The sequence below is a fragment of the Hylobates moloch genome, unplaced genomic scaffold (genome assembly GCF_009828535.3).
Source record: "Hylobates moloch isolate HMO894 unplaced genomic scaffold, HMol_V3 SCAFFOLD_21, whole genome shotgun sequence".
NCBI lineage: Eukaryota > Metazoa > Chordata > Mammalia > Primates > Hylobatidae > Hylobates > Hylobates moloch.
Genome location: NW_026652296.1, coordinates 28,215,774 through 28,234,547, shown reverse-complemented (window position 1 = coordinate 28,234,547; position 18,774 = coordinate 28,215,774). Strand labels below are relative to the sequence as shown.

General features: G+C 58.4%; 1 protein-coding gene across 5 annotated transcripts in view; it reads right to left on the bottom strand.

Annotated features, from left to right (window-relative positions):
• NOL4L (nucleolar protein 4 like) overlaps positions 1-18,774 on the bottom strand; it is a 142,870-nt gene that overhangs the window by 17,910 nt on the left and 106,186 nt on the right. For all 5 annotated transcript variants that reach the window (XM_032142171.2, XM_058432874.1, XM_058432875.1 and 2 more), the window contains one exon: positions 13,490-13,631. In XM_032142171.2, the coding sequence (XP_031998062.1) occupies positions 13,490-13,631 (142 nt within the window). The remainder of the gene's footprint in view (positions 1-13,489; positions 13,632-18,774) is intronic.

Below are 18,774 nucleotides of genomic sequence, written 5' to 3'. Positions count from 1 at the left end.
AAGCCTTCCCTGCCCGCCCCAATCTCCATCATGGCACCGGCTGTGGGCCATAGCTCTGCAGAAGCCATCCCAGGGACGGTGGGGCGAGGGCTGAAGCCTCGTGAACCAGCAGGGGCAGAGGTGCTGCTTGGGGTGGGGTTGCTCCAGCCTGTCCCTTGGCCCCACAAGCAGTGGATTTGATGCCGGCTGCAGCCACAAGGGCTGAGTTTATTCCAACTGGAAGCCAGGTCCCTCCTTTGGGCCCACCAGGCCCTTCCAGCGAGCCCCTATGGCTCACCCACCCGCCCCAGCTGTGACCCAGCCTTGGCACTTGCTGTTCCCTCTTCCTGCTCCACTCTGTCCCGGGTGCAGTCCCTCACTTCCAGGGCTCTGCGTAAAGGTCAACTTCTCGGTAACTCTGGCACACTGACCCCTCTACCTATTTCTTTTTTTTTTTTTTTTGAGATGGAGTCTCGCTCTGTCGCTCAGGTCGGAGTATGGTGGCGTGATCCCGGCTCGCTGCAAGCTCCGCCTCCTGGGTTCACGCCATTCTCCTGCCTCAGCCTCCTGAGTAGCTGGGACTACGGGCGCCCGCCACCATGCCCGGCTAATTTTTTGTATTTTTAGTAGAGATGGGGTTTCACCGTGTTAGCCAGGATGGTCTCAATCTCCTGACCTCATGATCCACCTGCCTCGGCCTCCCAAAGTGCTGGGATTACAGGCGTGAGCCACCGCGCCTGGCCACCTCCCACACAGTAGTATTGCAAGGAGAGGGTAAGTGCTTGGAAGAAACCTATTTCTTCTTTCTTCCACGCACTTATCCTCTCCTTGCAGTACTACTGTGTTTATTGTGTCTCTGGCCTGTGCCCAGCCTTCACAGAAGCAGCCCCAGCCCTAGAGACCCAGAGTTGGTGCAGCTGTATTGGGTGGGCCTGGATGGCTCCTGCTGCCCCCTAGATCACACCCCTCCCTCTGGTGGGGGCAACTGAGTCTTCCTGGGCTTGCTGGGGTGAGTGCATGCCCCAGGCCTGGCCGGTCAGCCCATCACGGCAACTGGTGATAGTGTGTGACCAAGCTGGGCCCGAGGACATCACGCGGGGACTCCTGCTGTGATGGCTGGGAAGGTCCTCTCTACCTGGGGTTGTGGGGCCCATGGTGCAGAGAGGCCCACGCTGGGGAAAGCAGTGCTGATAGGGGGCACAGATGATCCCCTGAAATCCATCTGTGCCTGCCACCTAGGAAGGCCCTAGAGGTTTTGGTGAGGGAGCTAATAATTTCCTTATTGCTTAGGCCGGCTAGAGGCAGGCTCACACCAATGGCTTGGTCTCTGAGTAGTCCGGGGTCTTCTCCCTGGCAGAGGCCAAGGGATGGGACCCGGGGGCTGGGATCGCTCTGCATGGGGACCTCCCCATGACGCCCAGCTCAGTCCTGAGGAGGCTGGTACCCATAGGAGGGGGTGGTGCCCACGGGAGGGCTGATGCCCACAGAAGGGGCTGGCTGCAACCCTCACACCCACCCCTCACTGCACCTGGCCAGGAGAATGCGCCTGTCACTGTTTGGGGAAAGAAGGAACAGAGAGACTGGAGGCAGTTGGGTTTTGATCCGATTGGAATTCTGCCTCCCACAATCCTAAAAAAAAAATAGATTTAGGCCAGGTGCAGTGGCTCACATCTGTAATCCCACCACTTTGGGAGGCAGAGGCAGGCAGATCATGAGGTCAAGAGATCGAGATCATCCTGGCCAACATGGTGAAACCCCGTCCCTACCAAACATACAAAAATTAGCTGGGCGTGGTGGTGCACGCCTGTAGTCCCAGCTACTCAGGAGGCTGAGGCAGGAGAATCACTTGAACCCAGGAGGTGGAGATTGCAGTGAGACAAGATCACGCCACTGGACTTCAGCCTGGCGACAAAGTGAGACTCTGTCTCAAAAAAAAACTGATTTAAAAGAGACATAGACAGGCACACAAACCCATGCTGGGATGGAATGCAGTGGGGCCCGGGCAGGGATGGTGCGGGTGTAGGGTCCTGCAGTCTGGGTGACCTTGGGCACTGCCACCTCCTGGGCCTCCTCTTATCTACAGTCCTGGGAGTTGCCGCTGACGCCCTCCTGGGCTCTGGCACTTTATGACTCTGTGAAGAAACCCAGCTGGCTCCATGGGCACCGAAGCCCCAGCACACAGGCCTCACGGGGTGCAAGCCTCCAGCTGGGAGGCTCAGTGGGAAACTCAGATGGATCCTCCACACCTGGAACTGGAAGTGGAACCTAAGAGTGCCCAGGTGACCTCTTGTCCCCACCTGGTCCCCATCTTGCTGTTTCCAGGAGGCCCCTCCAGGAGGGTCACCCCTGAGGCCAACCTGCTGGGGCCCAGCGTGATGGCAGCAGGGTGGGCCTGCCCCCAGCCCATGGCTGCGTGGGCAGCAGAGACATCCCGAGGGGCCTTGGGGGAGCAGCCTGGGATGCACCCCCTCTGAGCATTTCCACAAAACCAGGCTTTCCCCGCTGTGGCAAAGGGTGACTCCTTCATCTGGGCAGGACCTGGAGCCCACCACCTGTGCCCAGAATGCCTGCGGGCAGGGAAGGACTGCCGTGTCCGTCTATTTGAACATGGGGCAATGTGCTGCTATTCAAATGGAGGAATTAGTGATGAATGGGGGAAATTGTTCCTCCCTCTGTCCCGTCTCCAGGAGGAGACAAAAACCCCTTTTACCTCAGCAAACAATGCCCTTATGTGGGCGCCAGTGCCCCGCAGCCCGCACAAACCCAGCTCTGTGCGAACCACCAATCGCCACACCGCGCTCTGGGGCCCACAGCCAGTGGCACCCTCTCCCGGTGGGCGACTCCCACCAGCTCCCAGGCTAGGCTTGGAGAACGGGAAGGCCCACCATCCCTGGGACCACAGACCAGGTACACAGCCACTGGAGGCCAGCAGGCCCTGCGTGCAGACTGCCTTCCGTGTCCAGAGGTGTGGCTGCTGGAGGCAGTGCCGCCTCCATGAGACTCTGTCACAGCAGCAGCCAGGCAGGGGACAGGAGGGGCATCAATAATTCACACACAACAGGGCGACGGGGGAGGAGGGGGCGGGAGACTGCTGGAGCCACGGCCCACCATGGCCAGGGAGGTGTGGACAGCAGGGCTCTGGGCTGTGGTCTGCAGGTGCTGACTCTGCTCTGAATTTGAGGCGTGCACCTCCCCAGGGCTGGCCCCCTGCCTGCTTTTGACAAAGGCCAGTGCCCAGGCCGTGTTTACATGATGCAGAGTTCCAAGGAGCACCAGGCTCAGGGCAGGCTGCCCAGCTCTTCCTCCGGAAAGGCAGGAGGGGCGCAGGGGTCAAATGGGGGACACTAGGACCCTACCATCCCGGGTGATGGGGCCACACGGGGCACCTGCATTCTCCACGTGGCCCTCAGGCCCCGGCTGCCTGCACAGCTGCCCTCCTGAGCGCCCAGCTCTGTCCCTGTGGTTCACACAGCCTGGCCCAGCCCCAGCCCCAGCCACGGAGCAGAGAGCCCATGCCCCCCATCTGGGTGCCACACTTGCCCCCTGATTTGCAGCCCCGGGGCGCCAGTTCCTCTACCCCCACAGCATGCGCCTCCTCTACGTGTGCCCCTCAGTGCCCAGGCAGCGGGCGTTCCTGCTGAAACTCTGGTCACTCTTTCCTTAGGCAGGTGCCAATCTAGGCCCTCACAGTCGGGAGCAGCACTGTCCGACAGAAACGGAGTGTGAGCCACATGAGGGATTTTAGTGCCCTAGTACCCACATTTTAAAAAGTAATAAATAAACAGGTGAAAACAATTTTAATAATCTACTTTATTTAACCCAATATATTCAAAATAGTACCATTTCAACAAATAGTCGATACCGTGTTATCAGAGCTGAGATATTTCACCTTCTTCTTTCCTATGGAGCCACTGAGACGCAGCGTGTATTGCACACCTGTCTGCACTAGCCTTTTCCAAGGCTCAGTAGCCGTCCTTGGCTAATGAATTAGACGTCGCACACCTAGATTTTCCCCTAAAACTGAGATCATTTCTCTCTGCAGAGACCCTGGGGGTCCTGGCCCCTAGAGAGGTGTCCAAGCTGCAGATGATGTTCAGGCCTTGGGACAGGTGGCTCAAGCCGTGGGGCCCTGGAGACAGACACCACCTTCAGTGGAGGGGGAGGCGGACACCAATTATGCGTCAGGTCCCGAGTGTCAGGCGGCGGGTAACTCATCACGCCTGATTTGCACAACCACCCTCTGCAGCAGACATCAGGGAGGAACCAGAGGCTCCAGGGGGAAGTCACCGACCCATCACCCGGGATGAGTGGAGGCGCCCAGACAGCCCCAAAGCACCACCCAGGCCGCCCAGTGCTCTCAGACATTCTGGGAGCCCCCAAGGCCAGCCTTGACTTGCCCATCTGTACTGTGGGACAATTCCCTACCCCTGCTACCAGACCGCTCCACTTCCTAGAGCCCCTCCCCCAACACCTACTGGCCACTGATGCCCCCGGGGAAGCGCTCCCAGGATGAACTGCCTGGGTGTGGGTGTTCTCCCTGGCCCCGTCCTCCAGGCCAAGCACAGGCGGTGAGAAATAAACACTAATTCAGCGTGCAAAGATCGAGCCGAGACACACACAGCCTGCTCCCCGTGTTCTCAGAGCAAACAGAGCCACTCCAGGCCACCATGTGTGAATGATTCACGGGGCAGGGCCTGGGCCCCAAAGCCCCTGCAGGCCCTCCTCCAGCTCTCCCGGAAGCCAGTCTGGGTTCGGTGCATTGCAGTCCTTAGGTGGGGGTGATGACGCCAACGTGGCCTGGTCACTTCCTGGTTCCTAGGAAAGTCACCCTTGAACAGGCTCCCGGTGGAGGTGCCTCAGGAGGGCCTGGCCTGACACAGGAGCCTGCAGGATGGAGCTCTGTATGTGTCCTGGGCTGAGGGGCGGTGGCGAAGGGCAAGGGCATTGATCCCCACATGGCCCCACCAGCCTAGGCTCACCTTCACCTCCATTCTTTTTTTTTTTTTTTTTTTTTTTTTTTTTTTTTTTTTTTTTTTTCGGTGGTGTGATCTTGGCTCACTGCAACCTCCACCTCCTGGGTTCAAGCAATTCTCCTGCCTCAGCCTCCTGAGTAGCTGGGATTACAGGTACCCATCACCATGCCCGGCTAATTTTTGTATTTTTAGTAGAAGTGGGGTTTTGCCATATTGGCCAGGCTGGTCTCAAACTCCTGACCTCAAGTGATCCGCCCGTCTTAGCCTCCCAAAGTGCTGGGATTACGGGCGTGAGCCACCACGCCTGGCCCACCTCCCCACTTTCTCAGTAGGTGAACCTCCCAGCTCCTCAGGCCCCAGAGCTTGTCCTCCCCAGGCCTCTGGAGACCCAAGGCCCCAGCACCCCGGACAAGGCCAGGGCTGTGTAGGCCCTGCCCACTCCTGGATAAAGGGATCTCTCGGTGCTGTCTCCCGGCGTCTCTCACCCCTTGGCGGGCCGGGGCCCAGCACAGCCCAGCATTGTCTGTGCCGCCTGCGGCCCAGCTGATGATGGACACTTTCCTGTGACCCGGGACTGCCAGTGTGGCCCACAGCCAATCCCTGGAAGGCTTGGGCCCCAGCTCTCTGCTCCTGGGGGAGGGGAGGCCAGGAGGCCGCCGCCTGCTCATCTGTTGTGGGTATTTGGAGCCTTGACGAGGAACAAACAGCTCTTGCTCCTGGGGTGGGGGTGGGTGGGACCTGCACCCAGAAAATGGGGCCCAGTTCTGGTTTCTGGCCTCAGCTGTGAGAATTAGGGTCAGGGCAATGGACATGGCCATAATGAGCAGGTGGTGGGGAGAAGGCTTGGCTTAAAAACCCACTGCAAGAGAAGCCTTTCACAGGCCAGCCCAGGGAGGCTGGTGCAGGGGCCACAACTCCTGCCATGCATACTGACCAGGGCAGACGTCTGGCCATGAGTGTTGGGTCCAGGGGGAGGCAGCAGCAGGCTGGAATTCTATGCCCCCTGGTGGGAGAGGGCTGCTGTGACCCAGGGATGGGCCCAGGGGAGGGTGGGCATCACCTGAGGAGGACACTAGAAGGAGCCGCAGCACAGGGGTAACTCGGGTAATGGTCGCTGAGCCCGGGTGGCCTGGCCGTTACTCCCACCAGCTCCTTCCCCGCCAGCCGTATGGCCTCCTGCCTGATCCTTCACTCAAACGGCTTCACCCTGTGCTGGGGACACCCCATGGCACCCTGAGTACCAGAAGCCAGAGGCACACTTCTGCCTGGCACCTTCTCCTTGGATGGCAGCACTGACTCCTCACTGCCTGCTTAGCTGCCCATCAGTGTGGGCACCTGGGATGGGTCTGGCGTTTGCCAAATTGAGAAGCAGGGTCTTGGGAACTCGGGGTCCCTGGACAGGGCTTGGAGCATGTGGGTGGGGAGGGAGGGACAGGGACTCAGGACAAGTTGTGAGTGCCTGGGTCTGGTTGACACCAAGGACCCCCTAGCCTGGCTCCCTTTCCGAAGAAGCACAACCCGGGCGGTGGTTGGGAGCTGAGAGCAGAGGCGGGGATGCTGCTGAGGGTGGCTGTGAGGTAAGCTGTGGTCAGGGTCCCACAGGCCTCCATGGCGGAGGGGACCAGGGGAGACCAGGCTGGCTGAGGAGGCAAGACTGGACCAAGGGGGTGACGTGCAGGGCTCAGAGAATCTGGGGGAGGTGAGGAAGACCGCCCACATCCAGTCCCAGCCTGGCCCCCGACGGGCCTCTGTGCTGTCCACATCTGGTCCTCAACCACCTGGCAAGGTGGGCCAAGATGATCACCCCCAGGCCGGCAAGGGGTCAGCACCCGCCCAAGGCTGCCTGGCAAGGAGGGAGCTGAGCAAGATCTGAGCTCTGTGCGCCCTCACACTTCCCTGCAGACCTCTTGGAGGCCAGGGAGGAGGCACCCAGGGGAGGGGGCTGGGCCAAGGAGGAGAGGCCAACAGCACTGCTGCTGTAAATACCGAGCCCTGGGCACTCAGCAACCACACCTGCTCCCCAGAGGCCCGCCCTGCTGCCCAGTTTGCATTTCTGGGTGGCAGAGGGCCCCACCCGAGGGCAGCAGGGGCCAGCAGGTAGGAAGCCTTAGTCTTCTCACTAAGAGCTCCTGGGGGCATGCCAGGGTGAGGGGCTGCAGCCCCCAGGCCATGTCACAGAGAGAAGCTGTGGCCCAGAGTTGGGGGGTCGGCTAGCTCAGGACCATACTTCGGGGAAGGGCCGGCCAGATCCATGGCACAGCGCCCAGGACCTGCCTACAGGATACCACATATTGGGCCCAACCACTCCATCCTCCCAGAACCCTTCCATGCCAGACCCTCCCCAGATGGCCTGGCTGTGGCCTCTCTGCCCTTCTCTCCTGGTTGGAGCTTGGGGTCATAAGGAGCTTTTGGAAACAGGTGACCCAAGAAACCCTGAATCCTGGCATCGGGCACCTCCTCCCTTCCCAGTCCTCTGCTGCCACGCCTCTGCCCGGCTTCCCAGGCCACCTCCTCCCAGGCCCTTTCTCTGATCCCCCATCTCTGCCGAGAGTGACTCAGTGGCTATTGGTTGAGCACCTATTCAGTGCTCGGGCCTGGGGATAAAGCCCAGGACAGGAGACTCAGGCCACATGGGGCCAGCCCTGAGGGGCGCCCTGTGGCGCCACTTTCAGCAATGAAAAACAGGGACTTGGCCAAGCACGGTGGCTCACGCCTGTATGAGGCAGGTGGATCGGAGGTCAGATTTGAGCCAACCTGCCATACTAAAAATACAAAAATTAGTCAGGCGTGGTGGTACACGCCTGTAATCCCAGCTACTCGGGAGGCTGAGGCAGGAGAATCGCTTGAACCTGGAAGGCGGAGGTTGCAGTGAGCCGAGATTGCGCCATTTGCACTCCAGCCTGGGCAACAGAGCGGGACTCTGTCTCAAAAAAAAAAAAAAAAAAAGAAAAGAAAAACAGAGACTCGAGTGTCCTTCCACAGGAGTGGCCAAAACGCTGGCTCTGGAGAGACCCAGTCCCTGTGGTCTGGGCAAGTTACTTCCCTTCGGAGACAACGTTTCCTGCCCTGTGGAACAGCGATATGCATAGCTCTGGGCACACAGCAGGCTCAGGAATGGGACCCCAGTCACTGGGCTGACTAGACAACCTTCGAACTGTGGCTGGCCCACATCAGTGTCAGGGAGACCAATGACTATATGAGAAAAAAGGTGGCGCCAATACTGCCTCATTGAAAAGAAAACGAGGCTCTGGTTACTTAGATACATAGAAAAGTCTGAGAAAAATAGGGCCCCAGACATCATTATTTTTCATTTTCTTTTTTCCTCCTTTATTTTTCTATTTGTTTTTCTTTTTCTTTCTTTTTTTTTTTAGATGGAGTTTTGCTTTTGTTACTCAGGCTGGAGTGCAATGGTGCGGTCTTGGCTCACTGCAACCTCCGCCTCCCAGGTTCAAGTGATTCTCCTGCCTCAGCCTCCGGAGTAGCTGGATTAGGCATGCGCCACCACACCCAGCTAATTTTGTATTTTTAGTAGAGACAGGGTTTTTCCACGTTGGTTAGGCTGGTCTCAAACTCCTGACCTCAGGTGATCCGCCCGCCTCGGCCTCCCAAAATGCTGCGCTTACAGGAGTGAGCCACCGCACCTGGCCTTCTCCTTTATTTTCCTACAATAATTGTAATACTTCTCAAATAAAAGGAGAAATAAGGGACATTTCTACAAAGATGTGGCTCCTGCCCTCAGCAAGCTGAGAGACTGCAGGGGTCCCACACTGGTGCCTGTTTGGCTTCAACCAAACCCCAGACTCCTCCAGGGAGGTGGGGACAGGGCTCATCACCCCTGTGTGTCACAAGGCCAACGCTGGTGTGACTAAAGTGGCCAAGAACCTGGAAGAACCAAAGGGCCCTCAGAGCCCTTGTCCAGACTCAGGCCTGCACAGTGCGGGAGCCCCAGTGTGTCCCAAGGCCCAGGCTGGAGGAGTGGCCTCATCTGAGAGGCGCACACACCAGGCCCTGACCTGCCCCAGCCAGGGCTCCACACGACTCTTGCTCAGCAACCCCCCAACTGCCCACCCTGCGGAAGGCGGAAGCAGGCCCAGCGAGCAGACCCCTGCTCTCCCCTGGCGCTGGCTTCCTGTCTGCCCAGGAGGTGAGTAATGTCCGCTCCCTGCCCCCACGCATCCCTTCTGGAGGCCAGGCGGGCCTCACATTTTCCGCTCAGGAAGGGGCAGAGTGAGAGGCCTGCTGAAGCACATCCAGGGGAAACGGAAGGAGCGGCCCCGCCTGCCGGGTCAGGAACCCGGGCCAGCCCCGGCCTGCAGGAGGCACACTGGCTCACCTGCCTCTGTGCATGCCTTCGTTCATTTTCATCCACTCATTCATTCAACAAACAGCACCCCAGCACCTGCGCGGTGCCGGGCCCTGTGCTGGGTGCTGCAGTCCTGGCTCTCAGGGTGCTTATGGTACTTGGGGAGGAGACTGCATCAAACAGATCATCCCACCGGTGGCGGCGTAAGTACAGACAGATGTGCTGTTCAGCCCCAAGGCAATGCCAGACCACAGTGCCTCTGGACAAAGTCTCTCAGGCATCCTCCCTCCACACCCTATGATGTGCACAGAGCCCTGTTCAGACCCAAAAGAAAGCCCAAGCCTCAGCCGGGGCTTAGCCGAGGGTCTTTAGAGGACCTGGCCCGTGCGGGGCAGGAAACTGTGGCAGGAGCTGGCCCGCATGGCCCTGGGCCCCAAGGGGGAAGCGCCCCAAGTGTGTGGAGAGGGCCTTCTTTGGTTCCCTAGCTCCCCTGCCCATCTTCTGGGGACCCTCACACATGGCCCTTGCCCCTGCCAAAGGGGAGAGAGAAGCGCTGGGACCTCCCCAACTCTGGCTGAGTTGCCGCAAGTCTCTCTCTGATCCTAAGTTTCCTCCCCATGAGATGAGGGCACTGTGAGTGGTGCTCCCTGCCAAGCACCAGCGGCTGTGATCGCAGGGACCCGGGAGCATCCCAGGACTTCAGAGTGTGGGGAACTGGTGTAAAGGGGTCTGGGAGACCAAGACTCGCAGCCAGTGGCAGGGTTGGGGGCAGAAACCTAACTGTGTTTCAGGACAAGCAGACACTCACCCCGGTAGAACCTCAGAGGCAAGCTCCCGGGGAGTGAGAGCTGTGGCACTTGCACAACTCACTCTTGGGCTCAGTTTCAGGACAAGCAGACACTCACCCCGGTAGAAGCTCAGAGGCAAGCTCCCGGGGAGTGAGAGCTGGCACCCGCACAACTCACTCTTGGGCCCAGTGGTCTCCGCCATGGGATTTGCTCTGCCACTCAGCCTTCATCTGCCTTTGTTAAAATCTTTAAAGAAGGGCCCCAACAAATCCACAGCTGTAGATCTGTGCTAACTGCCTGGCTCCCTGAAATCACTCCCGGCTGGATCACTCGTCAGCAGGGATGGGGTGCTGATATGGTTGGGATCTGGGTCCCCTCCAAATCTCATGGTGAAATGTGTCCTCCAGGGTTGGAGGTGGGCCTGGTGGGAGATGTCTGGGTCATGAGGGGCAGATTCCTTATGAGTGGCTGGGTGCTGTATGGAGTGAGTTATCACTATGAGTTCATGCGAGAGCTGGTTATTTAAAAGAGCCTGGTACCTCTTCCCACTCTCTTGCTCCCTCTCTCGCCATGAGACATGCCTGCTCCCCCTTCACCTTCTGCCATGTCTGTAAGCTTCCTGAGGCCTCACCAGAAGCCAAGCAGATGCTAGTGCCATGCCTGTACAGCCTGTGGAACTGTGAACCAAATAAACCTCTTTTCCTTATAAATTACCCAGCCTCAGGTATTCTTTTATAGCAACACCAAACGGACCAACACAGGTGTGTCATCGGCACAGCCTTGGGAGTCCCCACACTCCCGGCGAAGAGAAAAGGCCCAGGTGCTCAGATGGGAAGGATGTCCCTAGAAACAAACAACCCAACTTATCCCCCATCGGAGGCGGAGCTCCATCTGCTCTGCAATGGTGTGCTTGGGTAGGTCTCAGTAAATGTTTGTTCGTTTGTTCATTCGGGGATAACAGACATTCAGCAGGTACCGACAATGGGCCAGGTTCGCAACCGAGTCCCAGGGGCAGGGCGGAGACCAAGAATGACCTTACAGCAGGCCTCAGACTTCCACGGAGGACTGAGGGCCAGAGCCCACACACCAAGCCCACCTGGGCATCATTGGGGTTGGGGGGCTTCTGCGATGAAGACCCTTGGGCGGGGAGTGGAGCACACAGAGGGCTAAAGTGGGTGCCTCTGCTTGGGCTGTCCCTACCTAGTCCTGTGTCAATAACAGGGGCCTGAGAGTGCTCTGATGGGAGCCCCTTGACTCATTCACGGGAGCTGGACCTCACATTTCTGTACCGTGAGCACCTTCAAGAGGGGCTGGTTGTATGTCTCCAGGGGGGTCGGAAGATGGCCCAGGACTCTAGGCTGGAAACCCACTGCTCTGGACAGACACCAACAGGCCCACAGGCCCAGAAGGGGCAGCAGAGGCCAGGCCAGCTGCCTGGGCCTTCCCAAGGCCTGTGCCCTGCCCGGGGTCTCAGCTGGCCAGCGGGGTGGCCCCCAACTCCATGAGTGCCTCGGAGTGGACAGTGAGGCCCACGGCCCTGCGGTCAGCAGCATCCTCCCTGTCCCAGCTCTGGTGTCCATCAGGAGGGGAAGGCGGCATGTGACTACCCCAGGCTGACCCCGCACTAGGCTCTTGGGGACCTACGGACCCCCCCCCCAGCCTCCCTGCGTCTCTCAGCCTCATCCTCATGGCCAGGCCAGCCAGCCTCTGGGCAGCAGGTGCTGAGGGAGCCCCATGGACCCCACAGAAATGCCACTGTTAGCTACCTGATCCTGACGGCCCCCAAATCACCAGACCTCCCCAGGACGTGTCTCCAAGACAGATCACACTCTCAAAGGGTGGTCACGAGGAATAACAGCATAAGATCTGCTTGGGAATGAGTAGGGGGACCATGGCCCCTTCAGCCCCACTGATCTGTCTCCAAGACAGATCACACTCTCAAAGGGTGGTCATGAGGAATAACAGCATAAGATCTGCTTGGGAATGAGTAGGGGGACCATGGCCCCTTCAGCCCCACTGCTCTGGGTTTCTGAACAACTGTCCCAGACCCTTCTTGCGGGGGACCACAGCCTGCAGCCCCAGCTGGTCTCTGCAGGCACCGCCCTCAGTGTTCCTTAGGCGTGGCCTCAATCGGCTCAGTTGAGGCAGGAGGTCAGCTGCTGCGCTTGTCCCAGCCCCAGAGCCCCCCACAGCACGTGGCTGCCCCCACCGGTCCCCACCCCCGTGGGAACGCTGGAAGGCGGCACTGGCCCGGGAGGCTGGCAGCACGAGGGGGTTGCGCCGACCTCACGAGGCATCAGGCACAAAAGCCTTTTCTTTGCCGGCAGCCACGCACCCCACTCCTCCTGCAGCCACTCCCTGTGCTCCCCAGCCCCTGGCCCAGACACCTCCAGCTGCCTCCAGGCTGGGTCTCCTCCCAAACAAAGCCGGATTCAGGCCTTCGGGAGGCAGGCGCGCAGGTTCTGCCATGGAGATGAACTTTGACCCAAACAGCAAGGCTCCTACCCCTTATTTACTCTTTAAGGCTGACCCGTTTCACAGAGTTAACATTACACCCCTTTTTAACCCGCACCTCCCTCCCACATTCCAGGCCTCGACCTTCAACCCCTCCTAATTGCTGGCTCCGGCTCCTACACCCCAGTTCTCTGGGGCCCAGCTCACTCATCCCCTGCCCCCAACCATCTCCTCCGTGGAAACAAAGGCGATGCTGGGGTGCTTTGCTCACAGGGCCACCTCACAACTCTGGCACACCAAGGTAGATGCCAGGGTCCCAGAGCCCAACCACTTGGGGGAGTCCACGTGGAGGCTGGGGTGGATCTTTGGGGTCTGATTCCTGACCCTAACTCTCCAACCCCTGAGAAGCAAGCCTCTATTCCAAGGGAGGCTGGAATAGGCTGCCTGGCAGGCCCTGCGCGGAGGCAGCCAGGGCTAGGGAAGAATCCGGACAGCTCCCCAGCCAGCCGCATCGTATCCCAAGGGGCTAGGATGCATGTGGACAGCTGCACTGCCTGGTCACTCACCAGGTGACCTGGGCTATAGCCTCACATGTGGCTGCAGAAACACAGCTCGTTTCCCTTGCTGGGCAGTGGAACTGCTCTGGGTTAGGTACACTGTGAACCTTCCCAGGCCTGCCCCTGGTAATTCTGAAACCCACATTGCAGAAGCCCATGGCATCCCGGCAACCAGGCAGAGCCCCTGCCCTGCAGGCTGCCAGTCCCATGGGCTCTCTCCCTCATCTTTGGGAGGAAGGAGCCAGGGGCTGGGGCATTGGGGCCCATGGAGATGCTGAGAACACTGGGGGCAGTGCAAGCTTCGGCCTGAGCCACCCGAAGGCCTTGGCCCAGATTCCGCCACCCTGGAGTGTGTCCACACCTCTCACCTGAGGACAACTGGGAGCAGGGGGGCCGGACACAGCCCCTCCTCAATTGCCACCAAGCAGCACTCACCGTCCTCTTGACTGTGGAGGTTCTGCGGGCTCCGCATCCTCTCGTCCTGGCTGGGGCTCAGGCTGGAGGCCAAGTGCGGGTCAGCTGACATCCATGTGGAGTCGCTCATATCAAAATCCTCGCTGCTCACAGAAGTCTCATCCTGAGCAGGGACAAAGAAGGTGGGCATTCAGCAGGGACGGGCTCTCATCAGCCTGAGGCAGCCTTGCGGGTGGACCCCAGGGCCAGTGGGCGTTTGGGAGTGCCCTGAAGGCCGCAGGGAGCCCTCAAACCTTGAAGTGAGGGCTAGGTGGTGCTCCCCCTTGCCCAGTGGAAGTGGCCCCGGCTCTGGTTCCTGTCGGAAGCCAAGGCTAAGGGCCGGCACTGTCTGTAATTGAAGACAATTATGAGGTCTCGCATCCTGCAGGGGCGGATGGCAGGGCCTGGCTCTTACCCTTGTGAGCCAAGGTTGAAACAAGCGCTGTAAACAAGGGCTGCCGCTCCCTGTTCCCAGCCCAGGGACCAGGGCTCACTCTGCACAGGACCCAGCGGCAAGAAGCGGGCAGCAGGACATGCCTGCCACCGGGCACTGAGGCTGAGCTGAGTGCCCCCAGCAGGCCTGGCTCCCTGACTCCCATGAAGCATGCATGGAATTCCTTTCTCCCACTCCCCCAGCCTAGAGGACATTTCTGTCTTCCTCCTTCCTAACCTTTGCTGTGCTTCAAAGATATGCTCTTGGGCAGCTTCCAGGGCTGAAAGGGCCAGCCCCAGAAGTGCAGAGAAGGAAGGGGGCGGGGCAGGCCAGGGTTCGGACCAGACCGCAAAGGGGGTTCAGCTCAAGGGCCTGGGGGGCCGCCAGGGCGTTCCAAACAGCCGGATGGCCTACTAGAGAGGACCACGCCTGCCTCCTCTCCCCTCACTGCTGGCTTTGGCCAGCCCTTGGCCAGTCATCCGGGAACCCCCGGGGCGGGGCCCCTTCAACCCAGCCCTCCAGCGGGAAGGGCCCCCACCTCCTCCAGGCCCAGCCTTTCAGGAGCAGCAAGCAACTGTGCCTGGGAGCTGGCTGTAAAACCAAGAAAGATGACCCAGCAGCTCCCACACCCGGAGTTCTGGCCTCCCCCCAGCAAGACACAATGGCCTCTGTGGGCCCCCAGTGAGGACCTCTGACAGAGCACCCCCCAAGCCTCCCCTCCAGGGCACCCCTCACAGATGCCTCTTTTATAGTGAGCAAACACACTTTGGTTGGAACTTTCTTAGGCTGCTGTCCCTGAGGCAGACACATCTGCTCCAAGTGCTAGGGAACCAGTGTGGATTCGCCTCCACTCCCTCCCCCACCGGCTGGGCTGGTAGGGAGTTTCCTGGAATTTATAGCTTCTGTGCAGTGTGGACCCTCTGCTGAATCCAGAGGACAGGAGCTGGGCTGTGACGCCTGCAGTCCCCACGCAGCACACCCAGGGCCTCGGGGGATGGACAGAGCCCACGTGTCCTCTAGTGTCCTCTCCCCACACACAGGCACACGCACTCACTCTGCCTCCCTCCCACAGGCTGCCTTGCTCCATAAACACAAGCACCTCCACCCACAGCCCTCCTTCGTGAAAACTCGCTCACACACCCGGAGGGACACAGACACACACACACACACACACACACACACACACACGTTCAAAAGGCTCTCTGCACAAAGGGTACAAAGGGACAACAAAACTCTCCCCTGTGCTAACGAAGGGGAGGGGGAAGAGAGGCTGGCAGGTGGGGGAAGGTTCCTTGGAGCCTTGAACAAGGCCCCATCTTCCCAGCTGGTTGTGCCATGCGGGCTCCGGGAACCAGGAACAGGGCATCTTGCATGGGCCCCTTGCTACTTCCTGGCTGCCCAGGCGGTGCCATGCTCTGGGTTTGACCTGAAGTCACAGCTGAAGGAGGAAGACTCTTGGGTATTGTTCAAATGCTCATGACTTAAAAGACGGAATATTCTAGTAACAGTTGAAAGTGCCACCTACTCCAAACTCCCCATCCATCCATTCGACAGGTATTTACTGAGCACCTACTATGGGCCAAGCTCCCCTCTAGGTGCTGGGAAACTCAGCTGTGGACCAGACACACTCCTGGCCTGACACCCCTCGATCTGCGAGGGAGATGGACAATGAGCAGAAAAACATTGATGAGGGCCGCAAAGCACACAGAAGCAGGGCGAGAGGGCAGAGGGACCTGTTTGCCAGGGCAGCCCAGGAAAACCCCACAGGTCAGAAACGCCGGAGCAGAGGCCTGCGAGAAGTGAGGAGGGGAGCCCATGAGGTCTGTGTGGCTCCACACGTTTCAGGCACAGGCAGCAGCAAGTGGGGCACAAGCTGCTGGGTTTGAGGAGAGGCAAGGAGGCCACTGTGGGCAGGCGTGGGCGGGCACATGGGGGCAGAGGAGCCACACGAAAAGTTCCCCTCCCACAGTGCACATAACCCTGGCAGGGCCATACCTGCCACCTCTGGCTTGGAGAAAGGCTCTTGAATTCCACTCAATACGCACACTCTGGCCTCACTCAGCCAAGTTCAAAACCATAACAACATAAGGCAAACCTTCTCAGGGGCCCAGCGCTCCCCTGGACTTGTGGCATTTCACTCTCACTACAGGCCCACCAGGTAGGTACAGTTGTCAGTCCCGCTCCACAGATGAGGAAACCGAGGCTCCAGGAGGTTAAGGCGCTTGCCCAAGGTCACGAGCTAACACGAGGCAGAGCCAGATCTGTGCAATCGCCAAGGACTGGACACGCCCTCCTAACTGAGTTGGCCCTCGCCTAGAACCCACACTGCTGCTGTGAACCACAATCCCAATTCCAAGCTGTATCCAGCTGTCGCTGCCTTGTGGATCTCTGCCCTGTCTTTCCCCGGAAAACCTTCGGTCCTTCCAACAGTGGGGACCAGACTGTATGTCCTCTGAATCCCGCACAAGGCAGTGAGACTTGTTGAATCAACTGAATCGCTTGGCATGGTGTTGGTGTTTAATGAGGACGCTGCATTAATCTGACAATTAAGGACTCTGGTCCCATTGCGCACAGTTCTTGAATGGAGGGCATATGAAGCCCGGGATGCAGGCTGGTGGGCTGGTGGCAGCCTGGTGCCCTGCAATGGCTCCCTCCTGCTGCTGCCAGCCACCCCACACACAGCCAGGGTTTCTCTGGCTCACGTCACTGAACTGTTCACCCAAACGCCCCCTCCAACCCTCACTCCCTTGATGGGTCCCACTGGGAAAAGGTGGGCTACACCTAACTTGGCATCAAAATCACCTGATTAGGAGGAGCACCCAGTGCCCACAGGCACGGGACTTCAGGTTAAGGGTTTTATTAGATTTCCTCCCATGACCCCACAACACAGGCACCCATGTCAGGCCTAGCTCCAGCTCTGATAACTGCCCCTGCGAGGCCTGCCCCACCTGCCCCAACTGCCCAGGGGCATGGAGCCAGCAGCACAGCTGGGTGTGTAGACCCAGGCAGCCTGTGCCCAGAGCCTGCATCACACTGTCACTGCACCATGGGCCACCTCACCACATCTTCTCCCTTCAATGGGAGGAACCAGATTCCTTAACAACCAAGTGTCTCAAGATGAGGCCCAGAGGGAACTCATGGGTGATGAGGCTATATTTACACACACACACACACACACACACACACACACACACACACACTCTTTCTCACGCATGTTCACTTTCTTCAATGAGTTGCTGCACATTTATTGAGCATCTACTATGTACTGGCACTGTGCTAGGGACATAGATAACTAAGGCAGGGTTCCCTCACACCAGGCCTTGTTAGCTAGGAAAAGGGACCAGCAAAACTTCTGACCCACCTGTAGGTGCAGTGGGGAGACACTGTGGACACACTGCCTAGTCACCTAACAATGACTGCTCTCTCCCCAGCTCCCCAGAGAATTTTCCCACAGCCTCCAGGGTTCTGCCACATGGACCCCAGTTTTGTGAAAAGTGGTTCTAAGATTCTGATATCTTGACTGCTATAGCTGTTTTTAAAGACAGGATCTTACTGTCACATAGGCTGGAGTACAGTGGCGCAATCGTGGCTAACTGCAGCCTCGACTCCCCAGGCTCCTGCCTCAGCCTCCCGAGGAGCTGGCACTACAGGCATACACCACCATGCCTGGCTAACTTTTAATTTTTTGTAGAGACAAGGGCTCACTATATTGCCCAGGCTGGCCTCGAACTCCTGGGCTGAAGTGCCTTGGCCTCCCAAAGTGCTGGGAGTACAGGTGTGAGCTGCCACACCTGGCTGTGACAGCAATTTTTTTTTTTTTAAGTGAGAAATCAAGTCTATTAAGCCTAACTTTTCAAAAACACACAATACAAAAATAAGTGTTGGTCAGACTTACACAAACCCTTCAACACCCAGACTTTCAAGGGCTGAGCTAGAGAAGACTTCCCAAGACCCCTCTGCAACCTGTCTGGCACAGCAAAGCCCAGTTCATGGGTGTAAGTCCCCCAGCCGCAGATGGCCAGACTGTAGCTCCAGTCCCTCACTCACACCTTAAGCCAAGGCTGGAGAAGCAGGCTAATCACACAGGCAGTTACAGGTACACACAGATCAGAACCCGTCAGCGACAACTGTGCAGAGGGGGAAAATACACCCAAGTCCAGAGGGCCATGCTGGAGGCACTGGTGCAGGTTTGAGAGTGGCCAAGTCCTCAGGCCTGTTCAGAGACCCAAGGTGCTCACCAGCTCACCCAGAGGTCACAGGGCGCTTTTTACTTTTCCCTTCAGGAATCTCAGATGAATTGAGGGCTAATTTCTCCCTTCTGTTAACAAACTTCAACAAAACTTTACATTAGAGAATAAAAGTGTGGGCTGGGTGCGATGGCTCACACCTGTAATGCCAACATTTTGGGAGGCTGAGGTGAATGAATTGTTTAAGGCCAGGAGTTCAAGACCCACCTGGGCAACACAGTGAGACTCTGTCTCTATTTACAAAAGAAAAGTGTGTGCAATCCATTACTTCTGGGTTCCCTCTCCCCAGTCCCCATGTGACTGGCCAGTCAGCTACCCCCTGGTTTCTCTAGCCTCTGCCCTTTGGACACCCTGAAGCCCGTGGCCTTGCCCACCCAGCAATCATTTATTCCAGTACCAAAGCCATCATGGGTCACAGAGTAACAGAGCCAAAGCCAAATGCTCTTCTGAAAAGGGAACTTAAGAGTTAGGCAGGCAGATGGGTAGCACCCAGTCAGCCTCTGGGACACACCCCAACCTGGGAGCCCTGCCTCTGGGGCAGAGGGAGAGGAGCTGACCAGACCCTCCCTGCTCTTATCTTCAGTCCA